The 16,570-nt window shown below is 46.4% G+C and overlaps 4 protein-coding genes across 4 annotated transcripts; 3 read left to right on the forward strand and 1 right to left on the reverse strand.

Moving 5' to 3' along the window:
* Nucleotides 1-5,329: 5,329 nt before the first annotated feature.
* Nucleotides 5,330-5,530, forward strand: B0H18DRAFT_885973 (uncharacterized protein; the record flags this gene model as incomplete). Its single annotated transcript, XM_048041096.1, has 1 exon — nucleotides 5,330-5,530. A coding segment is annotated over one exon (201 nt), but the record flags the coding sequence as incomplete, so codon positions are not given.
* A 139-nt stretch (nucleotides 5,531-5,669) lies between these two features.
* B0H18DRAFT_959347 (uncharacterized protein) lies at nucleotides 5,670-6,669 on the forward strand (the record flags this gene model as incomplete). The annotated part of the gene is made up of 6 exons (XM_048042807.1): nucleotides 5,670-5,822; nucleotides 5,874-5,947; nucleotides 5,999-6,124; nucleotides 6,174-6,374; nucleotides 6,581-6,592; nucleotides 6,627-6,669. 6 exons carry the CDS (start codon nucleotides 5,670-5,672, stop codon nucleotides 6,667-6,669), a joined length of 609 nt encoding a protein of 202 aa, XP_047887081.1.
* A 947-nt stretch (nucleotides 6,670-7,616) lies between these two features.
* On the reverse strand, nucleotides 7,617-8,157 carry B0H18DRAFT_1124948 (uncharacterized protein; the record flags this gene model as incomplete). Its single annotated transcript, XM_048034935.1, has 3 exons — nucleotides 7,617-7,754; nucleotides 7,823-8,004; nucleotides 8,055-8,157. 3 exons carry the CDS (start codon nucleotides 8,155-8,157, stop codon nucleotides 7,617-7,619), a joined length of 423 nt encoding a protein of 140 aa, XP_047887082.1.
* A 675-nt stretch (nucleotides 8,158-8,832) lies between these two features.
* B0H18DRAFT_959348 (uncharacterized protein) lies at nucleotides 8,833-10,188 on the forward strand (the record flags this gene model as incomplete). The annotated part of the gene is made up of 4 exons (XM_048042808.1): nucleotides 8,833-8,931; nucleotides 8,968-9,278; nucleotides 9,751-9,842; nucleotides 10,037-10,188. 4 exons carry the CDS (start codon nucleotides 8,833-8,835, stop codon nucleotides 10,186-10,188), a joined length of 654 nt encoding a protein of 217 aa, XP_047887083.1.
* Nucleotides 10,189-16,570: the final 6,382 nt, after the last annotated feature.

The following is a 16,570-nucleotide window of genomic DNA, read 5'->3' on the forward strand; positions in this document are numbered from 1 at the left end:
ATTGGAGAGATTCCAAAGCAGCTACAAAATCTGACTTGGGCAGAGCATCTTCTCATAGCACGTGTGAATCACAACCATTGTGTAGTTCGTGTCAAAGGCTCACTGCCGAGCAAAATGATTGCCAATGCAGTCTGCCATACTATTCCTATGCCCAAGGTGTATCATGCATTGCCTCCCAGTCCCAGTGAGCTGGATGAAGTGCTGGCGTACATATACATTGGTCCCACCCGTCCAGTTGCTAAGGATCACCAACGTACACCCTTGCTAGTCCGCAGACAAAAAGTAGCTGCAGCATTGGAGTGGCTGAAACTGAACCACATAGACTATGCAGACTTAGACATATCCTACCGCAACCTTGAGATGTATTCTGAAGACACTCCTCCAGTGATACCTGACTATCACATAGGCACAGGCAACAAGGATCCTGAGACCCAAGCTGCCAATGAATCTGAGGAGAATGATGGCACTACAGAGGGTCCATGTCCATTTGTAGTGCATGGGCTTATTGGTGAACAGCTCACAAATATGAGCACTGATGCATTATGGGCCTATGCACTGCAGCATTTTAAATCACAGAAAAAGGCAGCTCTTGGTATTGGGCAATCAGAACAGCCAGAGTCCCTATTCTCAAACCCACAGCTGTACCCACAGATGTTTCCTTGGCTATTTCCATATGGTCTTGGGGGTCCAGGAAACACAAGAGGGTTCAAGAACATATCAGAGCCTGAGAGAAAACAACAACTGTTGATGTACCATGACAAGTGGTTCCAGACTGAGGCCTACTTTCCACTGGTTGCATTCAATCATGAACAGATCAAACACAGTGCAACTGGTGGATTTCTGCTTGCAGAGCAGCAGAAGTTTGCAGATGTAGCCAATAGGATCTTGTCTATAGATGAGAATGTCCTGGATGATTTGACTCAGAAACTCAAAGAACGTGGACACTACAAGCCAGAAACACAGGCAGAGAAGGACTGCTATCAGCTCATACAAGATGTTGATCATGTCGCATATAAAGTCCCTGGATCTCTGACAAGCAGGAAACACATGTGCAATGAAATATGGGCCCTCACCTCCTACCTCGGAGCTCCATCATGGTTCATAACATTTGCACCTGCAGATGTGAAGCATCCATTGTGCCTGTACTTTGCAGACACAAATGAGACATACAAGCCTGACATCCTTGATAATGATGCACGTACAAGGTTGATTGCAGCTAACCCAGTCGCAGGAGCTAGATTTTTCAATGTAGTTGTTGAGCTATTCATAAAGCATGTTCTAGGTGTTGGCTCTAATCATCCTGGCTTGTATGGAGACACAGCTGGATACTACGGAACAGTTGAGCAGCAGGGCCGGATGACTCTGCACCTGCACCTCATGCTATGGATCACAAATGCATTGACTCCACAGGAAATACGTGAGCGTATCATGGACCCCACATCTGACTTTCAACAGAAAATGGTTCAGTATCTAGAAAGTGTCCACCAAGCAGAGTTCATGGGTGCAAACATGGCCGATGTGTATGACCGGTTGCTCAATGATCAGCAGCAGGATAATTACATTGATCCTACCCTGACAATGCCAGACCCACCGCCTAACCAGAAGCATACATGTACAGGCTAACTAAATATGCCCAAGTGTGTCTGTATGACTGGATCAGACTGAGTGACAAACAAACCATGGGACGTGCCAAAATGTGCTACTCAGAAGCTCAAGCCAGTACATGAGAAAATTGCTAAACTGGAGAACAATGAGGACAAGAGCAAACGAGATATAAAGCCATTGCCTAGTCGCAGAGGTGGTGGCCAGGACAAATGGAAGGAAGAGTCTGATGATGATGACCCATTGTTGCTCACAAAGGAGACAGCACAGAAGGCTAGAGAGGATGAGCAAATGGATGCTATCACAAATTACCATGAGCCCACACACTTCCAGCCCACTCATCCTCAGTATGAAACACACATGGCTGTCATGCTACCAGATCATTGTGCTCGGGTGCCCAACTTTGTTAGAGGCACATTGCCACGTCAAGACAAGGGTAATAGAGAGGAATATTGCATGACCATGCTCATGCTCTTCAAGCCTTGGCATAAAGGCTCAGACCTCAAGGATACTTCTCAGACATGGGATGATGCATTTGCTAGCCATGAATTCACAGAACGGCAGCAAGAGGTCATGAAGTTCTTCCACATAAAGTATGAGTGCAATGATAGTCGAGATGACTTTTCCAAGCACAGACAGGACAAAGGAGAACATGGAGGCCTGGGCTTTGAGGAAGAAGAAGAAGAAGTTGACAATGATGATTACATTGATGTTGTGCAGAGCAGTGTAACAGGTGATGATGGGGCAATTGACTATGATCCAGAATGGGATGTTCTCGGGAGGAAGTCCCTGACTCGTATTGCACAGATGCAACAGGCAGAGAACATTGCTCATGCTAGTGGCTGGCTTGATGACTCCAAAGACAAGGCATCACTCTCACCAATGGACCGGTTCCAGCCCGTGAGCACCATGACAGGACCAGAGTGGAAAAGTGTTCTCAGCCAGAAGCGGGAAGATATTCTCCATCAGCGAGAGGAGCAGGCAGCAAGCAAGCCCAGAGATGAACCTGGTAGCCACAACAATGGCAATGACAAACCTGCAGACTATGTGGATAATGTGAAGGTGGTAGACTACAACTGAATGTCTGTCAAATTCAGAGCAGCAGATGATAAGCTTCAGTCACTTATTGATGGCATAGTGAAAAGCTTCACATTGACTGAGGAGCAAGAAAGGGCTTTTCATGTAATTGCTAACCATGCAACTCAGCCTCCTGCAGAGAAGCTGAAGATGTATCTTGGAGGAATGGCTGAAACTGGGAAATCTCAGGTCATCAAGGCTTTATCAGGTTCTTCCAAGATCACAATGAAGGCTATCGCTTTGCATGCATGGCTCCCACTGGCTCTGCAGCATCCCTCATCTCTGGATCTACATACCACTCCATGCTGGGATTCTCCAAATATGGTGATGCTAATAATAGGACTCTGCGGAATGTCCGTGACAGACTGAAGGATGTGGACTACATATTTCTGGATGAGATTTCCATGGTTGTCTGCAACCATTTCTATGATATTTCTGCACATCTATGTTGCATATATAGCAACACTGGTGAGCCATTTGGTGGCAAAAATATGATCTTTGCTGGTGATTTTGCACAGCTTGAGCCAGTGTCAGAAGTTGGAGACAACAAGAGGCGTCCCTTGGGAAGGCAATTTGGCATCAAGTTACTACAGTTGTGATTCTCCGACAAAATATGAGACAGAAGTCTCAGAGTGCTGAAGATGCAAAATTCAGAAAACTGCTGGACAACTTACGCTACAAAGCTTGCACAATGGCAGATGTGAATTTTCTGCGAGGCTGTATAGCTGGCCGGGGCAAAGGCAAACCAAAGCTTAGTGATCCCAACTTCCGGAATGTGTCTATCATACTGTCATACAATTCCCACAGAGACCGAATCAATGAGCTTGGTGTAGCGAGGTTTGCAAAGGATACAGGCCAGACTCTGGAAACCTTTTACTCTCTAGACCATTATGGGAGTCCTGAGGAGAGTAAAAAAACGCGCAAAATGAAGAAAAATGCGGATGTCAGGTGCAAGGTGGACAAGATCCATCCTCATCTGTAAAATCAACTCTGGGCATTGCCAAATAAAAATTCCAATAATCACCCAGGGATAATATCCCTCTGTGTAGGACTTCCTGTCATGATTAAAGCCAATGAAGCCACGGAGTGCAATGTCACCAATGGAGCAGAGGCAGTAGTTGTAGGATGGGAATCCAAGCCACTCACAGGAGACAAGAGAATGCTGGATGTGGTATTTGTGAAGCTTACTGCTGCTCCCACTCCTGTCAAACTTGATGGTTTACCTGAGAATGTAGTCCCAATTGCTGCTCAGACAATAAAGATTCCCTGCTTGATGCCCAATGACCGCACACTGACTATCCACAGAACTCAAGTGGCTCTCATACCCAACTTTGCCATGACTGATTTCAATTCCCAAGGCCGTACCAGGCCATACAATGTGGTGGACCTCCAGAACTGCAAAAATCACCAATCTGTGTACACGTGTCTGTCCAGGGGTTCAAGCTATCAGGGGACCATTATTGTCCAGGGCTTTGACAACTCTAAATTCACGGGCGGTGTCACTGGCTGGCTCAGACAGGAATTCAGAGAGCTGGAGCTGCTAGATGAGATCACAAAATTGAGATATGAAGGAACATTGTCTCCAACAGTACAAGGGGTCACCCGTGTAGCCCTCATCCATGCTTACAGGAACACAAAGGGTGCTAAACACATGCCCAAGACCATGCACACTGCACTGAGATGGTCTGAGAAGCAGCCCTTTGACATTGAGGCTCCATACAAGGAAGCTGAGTGGGATATAGTAGAGCATCCAAAGAAGAAGAATGCAAAACAAGGAAGCACAGATGAGCTTGCTGAGCAAGCAGCAAGTGAAGATACACAACGGATCTCCCAACAGGATTTGCAGGCAGCCAAGTATATTCCTGCCAAAGGGGCTGTACAGCTTACAACTGTGAGTACAGACACTGGTGGTAACATGCGCAAGAGGCCCCTGGGACAAGGGACACATAAAGATAGTAATGACAGGCCAGCAAAGAGAGCACGACCACTGGCAAATAATAGCAATATGCCACTCTGTTTTGACTGGAATGAAGAGACATATAGCTGTGCATTTGACAGTCTGCTGGGCATTTTGCATTGTGTTTACCAAGAACAGAACATGTACTGGCAGCAGCATATAGCTCATCAAAACAAATATCTCTCAGCTTTCACAGACATGTTGCAGCAGGTCCACCAAAACAAAACCAACCTCAACAGTGTCCGGGACAGAATGCATGAGATGCTGCACAATGATGATCCAAACTCATTCCCCATGGTAGCTCCTGCAGGGTCTGATCTGTATGCTCTGTGCAAGCAGATGCTTTCTCATGATATGGACTACTGCAATGAGACAGACCGATGCTCCTCATGCCATGTCTCCCAACATGTGACCACTTCTTCAACCAAGCTATGGACATTGGATGCTGCATTGTGGGATTCCAGGATTGCGCGGGGGCGCCATGTGACAACACGGACAACTTCTCATTGGGTCAAAGCTACCCAGAAGCACAAACTTGGAACTAGATGCCGCTTTTGTAATGCAACTATGATCCATGAAGAAGTTCTTACAAGAGCACCCAACTTTATTGCATTTAATGTATACAGGGCAGATTGCACTAGGCTAGAGAAAAAGGTGGACATTAACACTGCCTTAGGTAACACCTCTTACTGACTGTGTGGGGTGATTTACTTTGGTGGATTCCACTTCACAGCAAGGATAATATCAACAAATGGTCATATCTGGTTCAATGATGGCAAAGAGATAGGACAGAATTGCACTGATGAAGGTATCCTGACTGCAAGTGGTGGCTTGCAACTGTGCAGTGCAGGGAACAGACATATGACAATAGGTCTCTATGTCAAGGTTGCCTAAGGTGTAAAAAAGTGCTACAGTACCGAAGGGATCGTACTGCCAGTCATGGCCCTCTCCCCAGCAAGTATCCATGCTTCGTAGTGCTTAACCTACTCCGCTAACTGCCACACATAAGCTGTGGGATGAGCCTGAGCTTGACATGCCTTTCCACAGTGTCATGATGGCGGAGATCATGTCGCGGCAGTGGTGGCTAGGGCAGCACCCGGAAGCCCCTCGCCACGAGAACCGGTCTCGCTTTGACATCAACGTCAAGCCGCCGTCGAGCAATATGATCGCTCCGACCTGCAGCGCAGTGAGTAGCTGGGCTTCTGCATGGGTATCGGATAACCTGACACATTGACAGATCTTAGTTGCCTTCCATGAAACATTGGCAGGCAATACCACCGTCAACTTCGACGAGATGACTTATGCCACAGAGTAAGTTATACCATGTCCTGCGCACAATTGCTAATAATCTTTGTCTTGCAGGCATGATCACTTGAAAGCCGGCATAGACAGGTTGTGTAAACACTTGGATGCGAACAGCAGAATGTACGACGAAGGTATTTCCGAGCTCGTGAAGTCAATGAACAACACTATGGTGTCGAACATCATGTAGGTTACTTACATTGCATCGGACACAATCTGTTGACAAGTCGTGTAGGGCATTTGCTGGCATTGCCCATGACAAGAGCCAGAGGGACAAGGGCAGCACCCAGGAAGTCAACGATGGTATTGACATGCAGGCAGTTCTCGGCCGATGGGGCAAGAAGAAGGCACCGGTGTCCGCTGTCTCAGGTGTACAGTCACAGGCTGGTCAAGTATTGTATCCCCTCCATCCAGTCGCGAGCAGCTCCAAGACCAAGTAAGAGGTTGTCGGGACATAAGGTGAGTGGTCGCAGCCTCGCAATATCACTTCCATGTGGGATTGACACTGTGCCGAGTTAGTTGATCTGTTCTGTACGGAAGGATACCCACGCTTTGTTAGCCATCTGACCACCTGTAGCTCACTCACATCTCACTGCTCGTCTCTACCGTCTCGTTAGTATTATCTAGGTGTTGTATTATTAGGTGTAGGCATTTGTACGTGCTGTGCATGTACTACAATGATCAATAGGATCATTGATGCGATCAACAAGCTTGAAACAGGTCATCTATAATGACTGCTGGGCTGCCAGGTTTGGCATACGAAAGTAATGATCATAAAAAGTGATTCTAGAGTGAGTGAAACCTAGCTGAGAGCTCTCGAGAGTACATACCTGGTTTGATTGAGCGAGCTCTCCAAGGGATTTGGGGAATTCACAATGTCTTTGAGATCCGACAGGTCAAATACAACACACTTGAAATCGAAGGACTTGTCTTGCTGAGACGACAGTGCCTATCACAGCTCGAGAGCTGGCCAAATCACTATACAACCTGTTTTATTGTCTCCACAACCACTTGGGGACACGGGCGTTTTTTCCTGATGTAACAGTATCCGGTGGAAGTATTGCCGTCGTGCCTCGAACGGTAGGTGTCACTGGCGCAGCCCGGGTGGGCATGCTTGGAGTGGGGTTGTTGACCAATGGAACATGGATACATCCAGTGGAGAACCCGCAGAAATTGTCGGTCATATCGAGGTCCGAAGAGTCAGTTCGAATATACTGTTACAACCGTGCACTCGAGACGAAGTCTGAGGCCGGAGCTACAAAGTCCGGAGTTTTGGAGCGCAGCAGAGTGAGGACTTGGCGAAGCTATTGACAACACCCTTGGGAGAACTCGACGAGGTCCTATATTTGGACTTGGACAGAGGTGGACTATGACGGAGTCCAGAGATAGAGTCGGAGGGAGAAGGGAGAAAGAGAGAAGCTAGACAGAGGTCGGACGGAAGGCCGGAGTTCAGACAGGAGTTCGGAGGAAAGGAATTTGGATTGGTTAAACGAGATATTTGAACTGGAGTACAACAGTGCCACAGTTTGACCTTATATACAGCAAGTCTAATTGTGAATGGAAGACAATAAGACAGAGGAAGGGATACGGAGAACAATAACGGAAGACCAGAGATGTTAGTAACTGGAGCGAATACAATAAGCTAATTGTCCGTGCAAGATACAGACCATGCGGTATGCTAATTGTAATGCGGGAGAAGATAGGCTAAGCGAATACAATAAAACCTGAGTTTGGAGAAACGGAGACAGAGAGAACGGAACTGGAGTTTGGAGATGGTCTTGGTGGCACGGAACGTGACAGGAGCCTCCACCACCAGCTGCAAGAACGTGCAGCTGCTGGTCGCAGCGTGCACGTGAGTGGGTTCAGCATCATACTCGCCTCGACCTCCTTTGTGAACGGCGGGCCAACCATCTTGTGCACGAGTGAGTTACTGATCGCTGTCTTGCCCATCGCCTTGTCCGCCAGCCGTGCACGGTGCCGGTGCCTCGCCTTGTAGTTCATGTAGGCAGACGGCTCGAGGGTGCCGAGCAGGTAGCGTGGATTGACGATCAGGCAGGTAAGGAGCACTGTTTTGTGGGATTAGATACCGATAGGGATGAATGGGCAGTTCTGCGACTCACCATGACCCCGGCACGGATGCCGCCAGTGAGGATGGACTTCAATGGGAGCATGAGGGACGTGTAGTCCTGAGCAGCTGGCAGCACTAGTTCTCGAGCCATTGCAAGATTTGTGTGCAGCGGAAAGCAAGCTGGTGGGAGCAATTTGCACTGCCAAGTAGCAGTACTAGGTAGAGGGCGAGGGCGAAGGAGCTGCGAGGTCAGCTGGCGCACTCTGGGAGCACCAAGATGGGGGTGTGACTCCGGGCAGCCGTGCGGCTGTTGGGTGGAGCCCATTGGCGAGGGTCAGCTGCAGTGCGAGGTTGTCACTCGCCCCGGGGGGGGGGCAGAGCAATGCCCCAGACCACTGCAGGCAGACTCGATGCCGCAGCTGACTGCGCATGAGCATTGCACGCGGCAGGCAACTTCGCGAGGGTGCAAGAGCAGGTGAGGGGCTGGGTGCGAGGACAAGGTGAGGGTGCGTGGGCAGGCAGCAAGGGTGCAACAAAAGGCGAGGGTGCGGGAGAGTCGAGAGGCATAGTAGAAGTCAAACAAAGCAGCAGAGCTCCTGCGGCTTCAGCTGGGTGCAAGTGAGGTGGGAGTGAGAATCCACTGCGACCCACAGCGCACCAGGCTGGCAATTTTCCCATGCCTCTGCTCGCACCTCGCCTTGCACCTCCGAGTCCTCACCTACCTGCAGACCCGCAGTAGGTCTTTGCTCTCTCTCTCTCTGCTTAGGTGCGCCACATGGACACTTGTTGTATGCACTTACCAAAGCTTTTTCTCAGCTTTGCAATCATGCCGCACGGTAAAGTGTCCCCTGCTCAGGCCGCTGCTTGGGAGGAGGCATTTCTTGTGTTCTGTGCACAATTTGTGCAAACACCCGCTTTTCGCTTGGTTGAGCTATCATGGGACCCTGCACATTGAACTAAGCTAGAAGAGGAACTTGTCAAGCAGACACAAGGTGGTCCTGCGGAACTTAGTGCCAGTGCACCACTCCTGGAGTTCATGCGGCAGTCTTCTGGGCCCACTCATGAAAAGCTCCCAGTACCACTCCAGAGGGCCTTGGAGCACCAGGAGGCAAAGGTTGTGTTGCTCCACAAACTGCAAAAGCGGGTGACTGAGAAGCTTGGGCTCAAGGAGCCCACCGAGGCCACTAAAGTAGAGGCCCATGAGGCAATGACTTGCTGGGGAGAGGGCCATAGCTGGCAGTACGATCCCTTTTGTTGGATACATGTCAATTTGTGAGTAAAACATTTTGACTACATCAGAAGTTGAGCTCAGCAAGACTGCTAATATACTGTCTGCATAGAGTACTGACATATCTTCCACATTTTGCACCACCTAGCTGCCATCTCATGGCATAAACATTCAGAGTAGCCTGCTAATTTATTATGTTGTTCTAATGTGAGGAGCATAGTTTGCAATTATGAGCAACATCCCAGTTGAGTAAGTATTTACATATTGATATGAGACTCTCCATTGAGAACACAGACATTATGGATCTATTTCTTACTTGATGAATTGCCAAGTTACTTACCAATATTACCAAAATACTAATGAACAGTATTACTGGTTTGTGTTGATCACTGATGAATTGAAGGTACATAAGAGCACAGAAGCAAGTGCTAGATGAGTCAAATGTTTCTCTTAGGGATGCTCCTTTTGTGCATTTCCCAAGTGCACTCCCTCTTAGCTACATAAGATACTTCATAGAATCCAAATAGTAGAAGACTCAGTACACCACTTTCCCAGGCCATTCAAGATGCACAATAAGGCTCAAAAAGTAGGGAAAAAGCAAGGCAAGGGTATGTGTGTTAATGATTGCCACTGATCATCAAGCATGTGCTCTGTGAAACATGAGGGACCACATGGATGTTAACCTGAAACACTAGTGTAGCCCTATGAAAACTCAGAAATAGTGTACAGCTTGATGAGCCACTCATAGATTGCCTGCCAGCTGGAATATTATCATCAATATTCTGAGCTAATAGTCACCCAGTAACAGCTTTCAGATCATCTGGTCACAAGGGGCCTAAGGAAAGTACTAGGAGCCTGGTAATAGTCCAGTCAGTACATACACAATCAAGTGCTACAAAGCATGACAATGTGAGAAACAAAAGATCACCTGAATGTGGTGAGAAGGCACTGTGAATACTACAGCGAAGTCCATTAAAAGGAAATGAAATAAAGATAACAAAGTGCAGGAATGATAACAACTGCTGCTTATCCTATTCAAAGATCACATGTGTGGAATTCCTTGTGAAAGTTCCTTGCCCCTAACAACAGCCTGCATACTAAGACTTGCACATGGGGTCATTGTAGCCTCTCCTGGGTATTCTAGCAATGCCTATTATCAATGGTCATGCACTCTGGTCATAAGTCAAGGGATTTCTATATCTCCAGACACACTCCCAAGGTAATTATTTACCAGTGTCATTTTCTGGCTGACTGTGTGTGCACATAAAATGGTACTATATTGGGATTAGACACCATATGTTGATATTGACATTCCTCTGGGCATGGCAGATACCATCCAGGATCAACTGCCAAATTGGGTGCTAGTAGGCACACTGCCACATATTCATATTTCCAAAGCTGTTCATATATCAAACATGTTCACACCCTGGTCTAAAGTGCTATTGTTCCACTTCCCATATAACATGAAATGATTGAGCATGAGTAGCTGACATTTTATAATCACATGTAAAAGGAGACAGTTGCAGCAAATGAGAGTACTCCTGAAGGCATATTACTGACTAGAGAGCTATAAAAGGACAGCCTTATATTGGCTCAGAAGTCCATTGTAGTATGGCCTCTTCACTGTTGCTTAGTAAGCAATGCAAGTCTGCATTATTTCCAGAGCAACCATGGATGGCTTTTTCTGAACCCAATCAGGAAAAAAGCTGCCTATTCTATCCCCACATACCAAGGGCCATTGCATGAGAATAGGATGCTGGTAGTGCATACAGAGGTTAGATATGTTCCAGGCAAAAGTCATCTGAGGGACTAACAACCAAGCATAGCACCATCATACTATATAAATGGCACTGCTTCATATTGACAAGATTAGTCAAAGACATGCTTATACTGAACTGCTACAATAGAGCTCCTGACATCAGGCTATGTGCAGATGCATTAGCACATGTGAGATCTACTGTCTTGCATTGGCCTACAACAGTCAGCACAATGTGAAGTCATGGGATTGTCTGAGTTTATCTTATTTCCTACTATTTATCTAGCATTGCAAAGACCATCAAGACTATATACGATGTGTGGTAGTGTGGTGGCCCCACTTTATGACATTGCTAGCCTATAGACTTTCTCACAACAGTAGTAACTCCACAACACAACTTGTACAATGTCTTTGTATCACTTTTTAGGATCAGTACAGTGTGAAAAAGATCTGTGGACCCACAATTCTGATGGCTATGCTATTGACATGTGACACAGAGTGAGTATTATGAACATGCTCAGCATGAACTGTGGCCTTTGTGCCACAGGTGTCCACCATTTTCTGAATACACCATAGCCTGCCCAAGGGTTCAGACAGAAGCCAATCACTACTCACAGCAAGCAGTACAAGGTGAGCCTGAGTGGAATCATTCAAAATATTCTCTTGTTTTATCCGCATTTTCTGAGCACAGACACAGCAGGTAACTCAGACTTTCCATTTTGGGAATGTAAACTATCACATATAGCAGGTTTGGTCACACAATTCATAGGCAGTTGGTAAGTATCACAGGAAAAACAAACAATGTGAAAGAACCAGTGTTCACAGAGCCATATGCTTTGTGACTGGCACTATATTTATATGAATCTATGGGAACACGTACTATGTAAAGCCTCTCTGACATCATATACATGACTGGTAGTTTTCCCAATCGTTTTTGATTTTTTGGGAGACCATAGCACAGCAAATACAGTGTCACTAATGAACTTGTGACTTGCATTCAGACTCAGCCCAACAGCTTGGAAGCCTGCCTTTTCAGGGCCTATTGAATAGCTGAACCAAACAGAATAGCCTAGGATCCTGTCTGGAATTGCCAGTCCCTGAGAATTCCAGGTGATACTGATTCTTACAAGATGGACTAACAGAGTGGCTTGTATCAGGCTATGCATGGGTCATTCTGCACTATCATATGTTTTCTGCCATATTGGAGCCTCAACAGTCAACTCAATATGAATTCATAGTACTATCTGATTTGTCCCTGATTTTTCTGCTATTTATCCAGTCCTGCAGAGGCCATGCATGGCCAACTTCCCAAATGGGCAGGGGACTGACCATATATGGCTGTTTTGTATGTTTGATATCCCCCACTTCACAGAGCCTCTCATACATGTGGAACTGTCTAGTACAAGCATCATACACACACCAAGATCTGCTTATATGCCTCAGTATCATCACTTATGATGGTCAGTACTCTCAAAGATACCTAATCTGGACACTGCTATCAGTACACAAGGGGCATTGCATGGAGAGGTAATATTTTGGGATTTCTCCGCATTTAATGGGGCTCTAGGAAGATTCGGCAACGGGCGCTTAAACGGGCGCTTAGTAAGCGATGTAAGTTCAGCCTGTTACTGCAGCAAATCTGACTTGTTTTGGGCTCAGAAAAGTCCAGGAAAATCGGATAATATTCCAGGAGATCTGTGGAGCATTTATGAGCATATTCACAAGTAGAGAGGATTGTCCTGTATAGTTATTCAGTGCTGGGACATCAACACATACTTGCTATGACAATATTTCTCCATTTGTAGCACTGCTGTGCATGTTTCAGAGACATCAATGTGTTGGAAACTATACACTTGGCTGTAGAGGACATCTGTCATGTGTTTCAGATGCAACAGAACACATTCATATTCACAGAGTCACTTCTGTTTTATGTCAGCATTTTGCTACTCATTCAACCACTCTCAAGAAACTATGACAGACACTATGAATGAAGGGCTATGAGGTGAGCTTATTATATTTATCACAGTTGGTTGGAGCTCAGTCAGTGTATACCAGTCAAATGCTACCCAATCATGTCTACAGAGGTAGGGGTATTTCTCTGCATTTTGGATTTGATACATGGGCAAGCCATACTGGTCATAGCCTCTGGGGGTGCCATACTGAATTAATGTCTTACATACAGCAGGTACTACAAGTGAGTCCAATTGCACACAATATTCCCTGGTTTTATCTACATTTTCCGAGCCCAGACTGAGCAGCTGCATGACAAATTACCATTTGGGGAAGGTTAGCTACCCTTTATGGCAGGTTCCAGATGTCACCAAGACATACAGAATCTATGGACAGTCTACAGGCATCAAAAGAGTCCCTTTGAAGGTGATGGGTATGGGTATACCCATGCTATGCACTACTTGAAGTTGAGTATGAGCTATTTTTGTCTCATCTCATCTCATCTTGTCACAGGAAGCAGTCATGAATACCCACAACTGCATGTTGTCTCTCACCACTCACCAGCACTGTCAGCACAATGTCAGAGCATAGTGCCCCCACATCCTCCTCACACAATCATCAGGATAGGTACCCTGTGAGGCTAAAGGAGCCTTGTGTTTGTAAACATATTCTGCTTGATCACACAGGATCACTGACAATTTGCAGAATGTACATGCAAATCACATGGCAGATCTCAATCCAGGGAAACCTGCAATTGACTCAACTTGGACTTGAAGAGATCAAGCACCACCAGTGACAGGATATGACTACAGTCATGATCCCACTGTGATGCAGGTGAGTATGAAGTTGACCTACTTAGACTAGTCACTGAGTCACGGGTGTGTAGGGTGCAGTGCAGAGCCAATGCGACCACTCTGTGGCCCCGCACTGAGATGGCCTCACAAATGCATTCAATGTACTCCCCTTCACACAGCAAGAGCCACAACTCAGGGAGTTTGTGGTTGGTGATCAGGACCCCAACACAGCCACTGAAGAAGGCCAGTTTGCAGCTGCCCCACAGGAACAGTTTGCAGCTGGCACCCCACATGGCCAGTTTGCAGCCAACCCACACAACCATTTGTGCAGCTGCCATGCAAGGTGAATTTGCAGCTGCCACTGTACATGACCAGTCAGATCTGGTGTTGTGTCCTGGCATGACCATGCACACACTGGCACAGATCAGGGCAGTAATGATTCTCAGCACAGTAGTGTTGGTGCAGATCAGTACTGATCTTCTAGTACAGCATACTACCATCCCTACATGATTAGTAGTTGGGGTGGCAAGTGATTTCAGCCTGGGCCCCTCCAATCACAGGTACAATGTGGGCTTAGTTGGGTCATGTTAACTCATGTCAGTTCAAGGGACATCCTTCAGGCACAAAGGGGGGATCTTGGTACCCTGCAAGACGCCTGGCATCAGGTAAGAACATTGATTCAATCTGAATTATGATCCCTGAGGTATGAAGGAAACATTCTTATGACTGGAGAGGATGTAACACTTAGCATGGAGCCCAATGTGGCAGGCTTTTCCCACAGTGCATGTGACTGTTTGGGCACCAGATAACCAAAGGTAAGTAACTGTTGACATGCCCCCGTTAGCTGAGTTTCCAATTTTAGACTCCCAGATGACATGACTTGCACCAACACACCCAAACAAGTGCTGTGGCTGAAGATTCCCCATGGACTTGGGGCTCCTGTAACATCTAGTGTGGAGCCCAATATGGAAAGTGGTGAACATGGCATGTGACCTAACCAGCAGCACTGGGCTCCATTAGAATATAATCAATCACTTTTGGCAACAGTAAGCACCCACAAATGGATATGGCAGTTAATTTAGTGCATTGCATGGGTATGGATTACCCATGTGGGTCATGGGTATGGGTATGCATGGGTATGGGTATGGGTAGCCAAAATCTGACCCATGAACCCATGTGACCCATGGACTACTGCAGTGCTAATCCAGCAGTAGAATATGGTAACTGCTAGTCAGATAGTCTGTGCTGTGTATACATAGACTGCTGAAGTTGTCAAAATGATGACAACAAGTGCATTACAGTGTGGGTGCCATCATGCTGACCTCATCTTTCTAACTCACAATGATAGCTACTCCAGTGCCATGTATTCATGAGCTGAAATACAAAATATGACCAGACTGAATCTTACCATGTAATTGTCCATGTTGGACAGCCAGTGATACTGTTTACTTTAATCTTTTGCTAGGCATCTGTGACATGGCCACTCCTGATAGCATAAGAAGGATCAGTATGGATACTGTGTCAAGGCCCTTTTGAGATGAACACTAGACCTGCAGTTCCAGCATTGTTAGTTAATTCACTAAATCCAGGATTACAGCAATGTAGTAGGGCTAAGAAATCATCGTCCCAGTTGTGTCACTTACTAAGTAGCAATGTGTTAAGCTCTCAATGAAAATGTCCACATCATGGGCTGGTCATGTTCATCCCCCAGCCCTATTTATCATATGTTGGTGAAAAACCTGTGACATAAGGCAGTATTCAGTGATGAAGATTAGTAAATCAACCTAATATGCTCCTCTTCTCTGAGGCTAGTCTATGTGGCAGACTATTCATATTCATTGCACAATGCCACATCTTGCCTGTGTTTCAGTTAAATTGTTGTCTACCCTGAGTTTCTGCTCAATGTTGACCACAGTAATACTGCTACATTGGGGTGACCCATTGGGATATGGTGAATTTTAAAAGGCTCTGCCCATGGCATCACTATCCCTCTGTGTTGTGATGTGCATTTGTGTATACAGCCTTGCTATCCCCCAAATATTGTGGTCTCCCCACCTAAGATATGTACTGGAAATAAAGGTACAGTCACTGTTTATCAGGTTCTTTGATCCTTTGTCACATTTTGGATGATTTTGTCATGTTACCTTGCTTTGACCCATTTAATTGACCTCTCCTCTCCATTGTTCTTGCATGTATATAAGTTGCTTGCATAACAGCCTACTGCCCTCATGTAGATGCCTCCCATCTAATTGATGTATGTCCTGGCTTGCAAAACTGGAAACTCCACCTTCTATGTTGTGATTGACCATGCAGTCAGTGGGGTTGTTCTCAAAGTGGTAGCAGTAGATATGCACCATAAAACTGTCCTGCTTTGCTGCCCCATCATTGGACTGCAGGCTGTCCAGGACACTGTTCAAAGAGAACAGCCCCTAGTCACATCCATCTCCATGGCCCAGTGTCAGCTCTGTGGGGTTATTCATCCAATTGGCAAGCCAGTTGTGAGTCTGGTCCGAGCTCACTTGGCCAGTATGATACTGATCAACACACCCCATATCTTGCCAATTATGTTACCCATCATGCAAAATTATGAGTACAATGAACTGCACATAGATCTACCCATGATGGTACCCATACCCAAAGGTACCCATGATACCCATGCAAAACCCATACCCATGCCATGGGTATGCAACCCATGTGGGTATGGGTATGGGTATGCCCTCAGACACCCATGGGTACTTGCTGGGGAGAGGGCCATAGCTGGCAGTATGATCCCTTTGGTAGGAGATATGTCAATTTATGAACAACTTCATGCTGCCTGCATCAGAAGTCATGCTTG

The sequence above is a fragment of the Fomitopsis serialis genome (genome assembly GCF_022376445.1).
Source record: "Fomitopsis serialis strain Sig1Antser10 chromosome Unknown B0H18scaffold_138, whole genome shotgun sequence".
NCBI lineage: Eukaryota > Fungi > Basidiomycota > Agaricomycetes > Polyporales > Fomitopsidaceae > Fomitopsis > Fomitopsis serialis.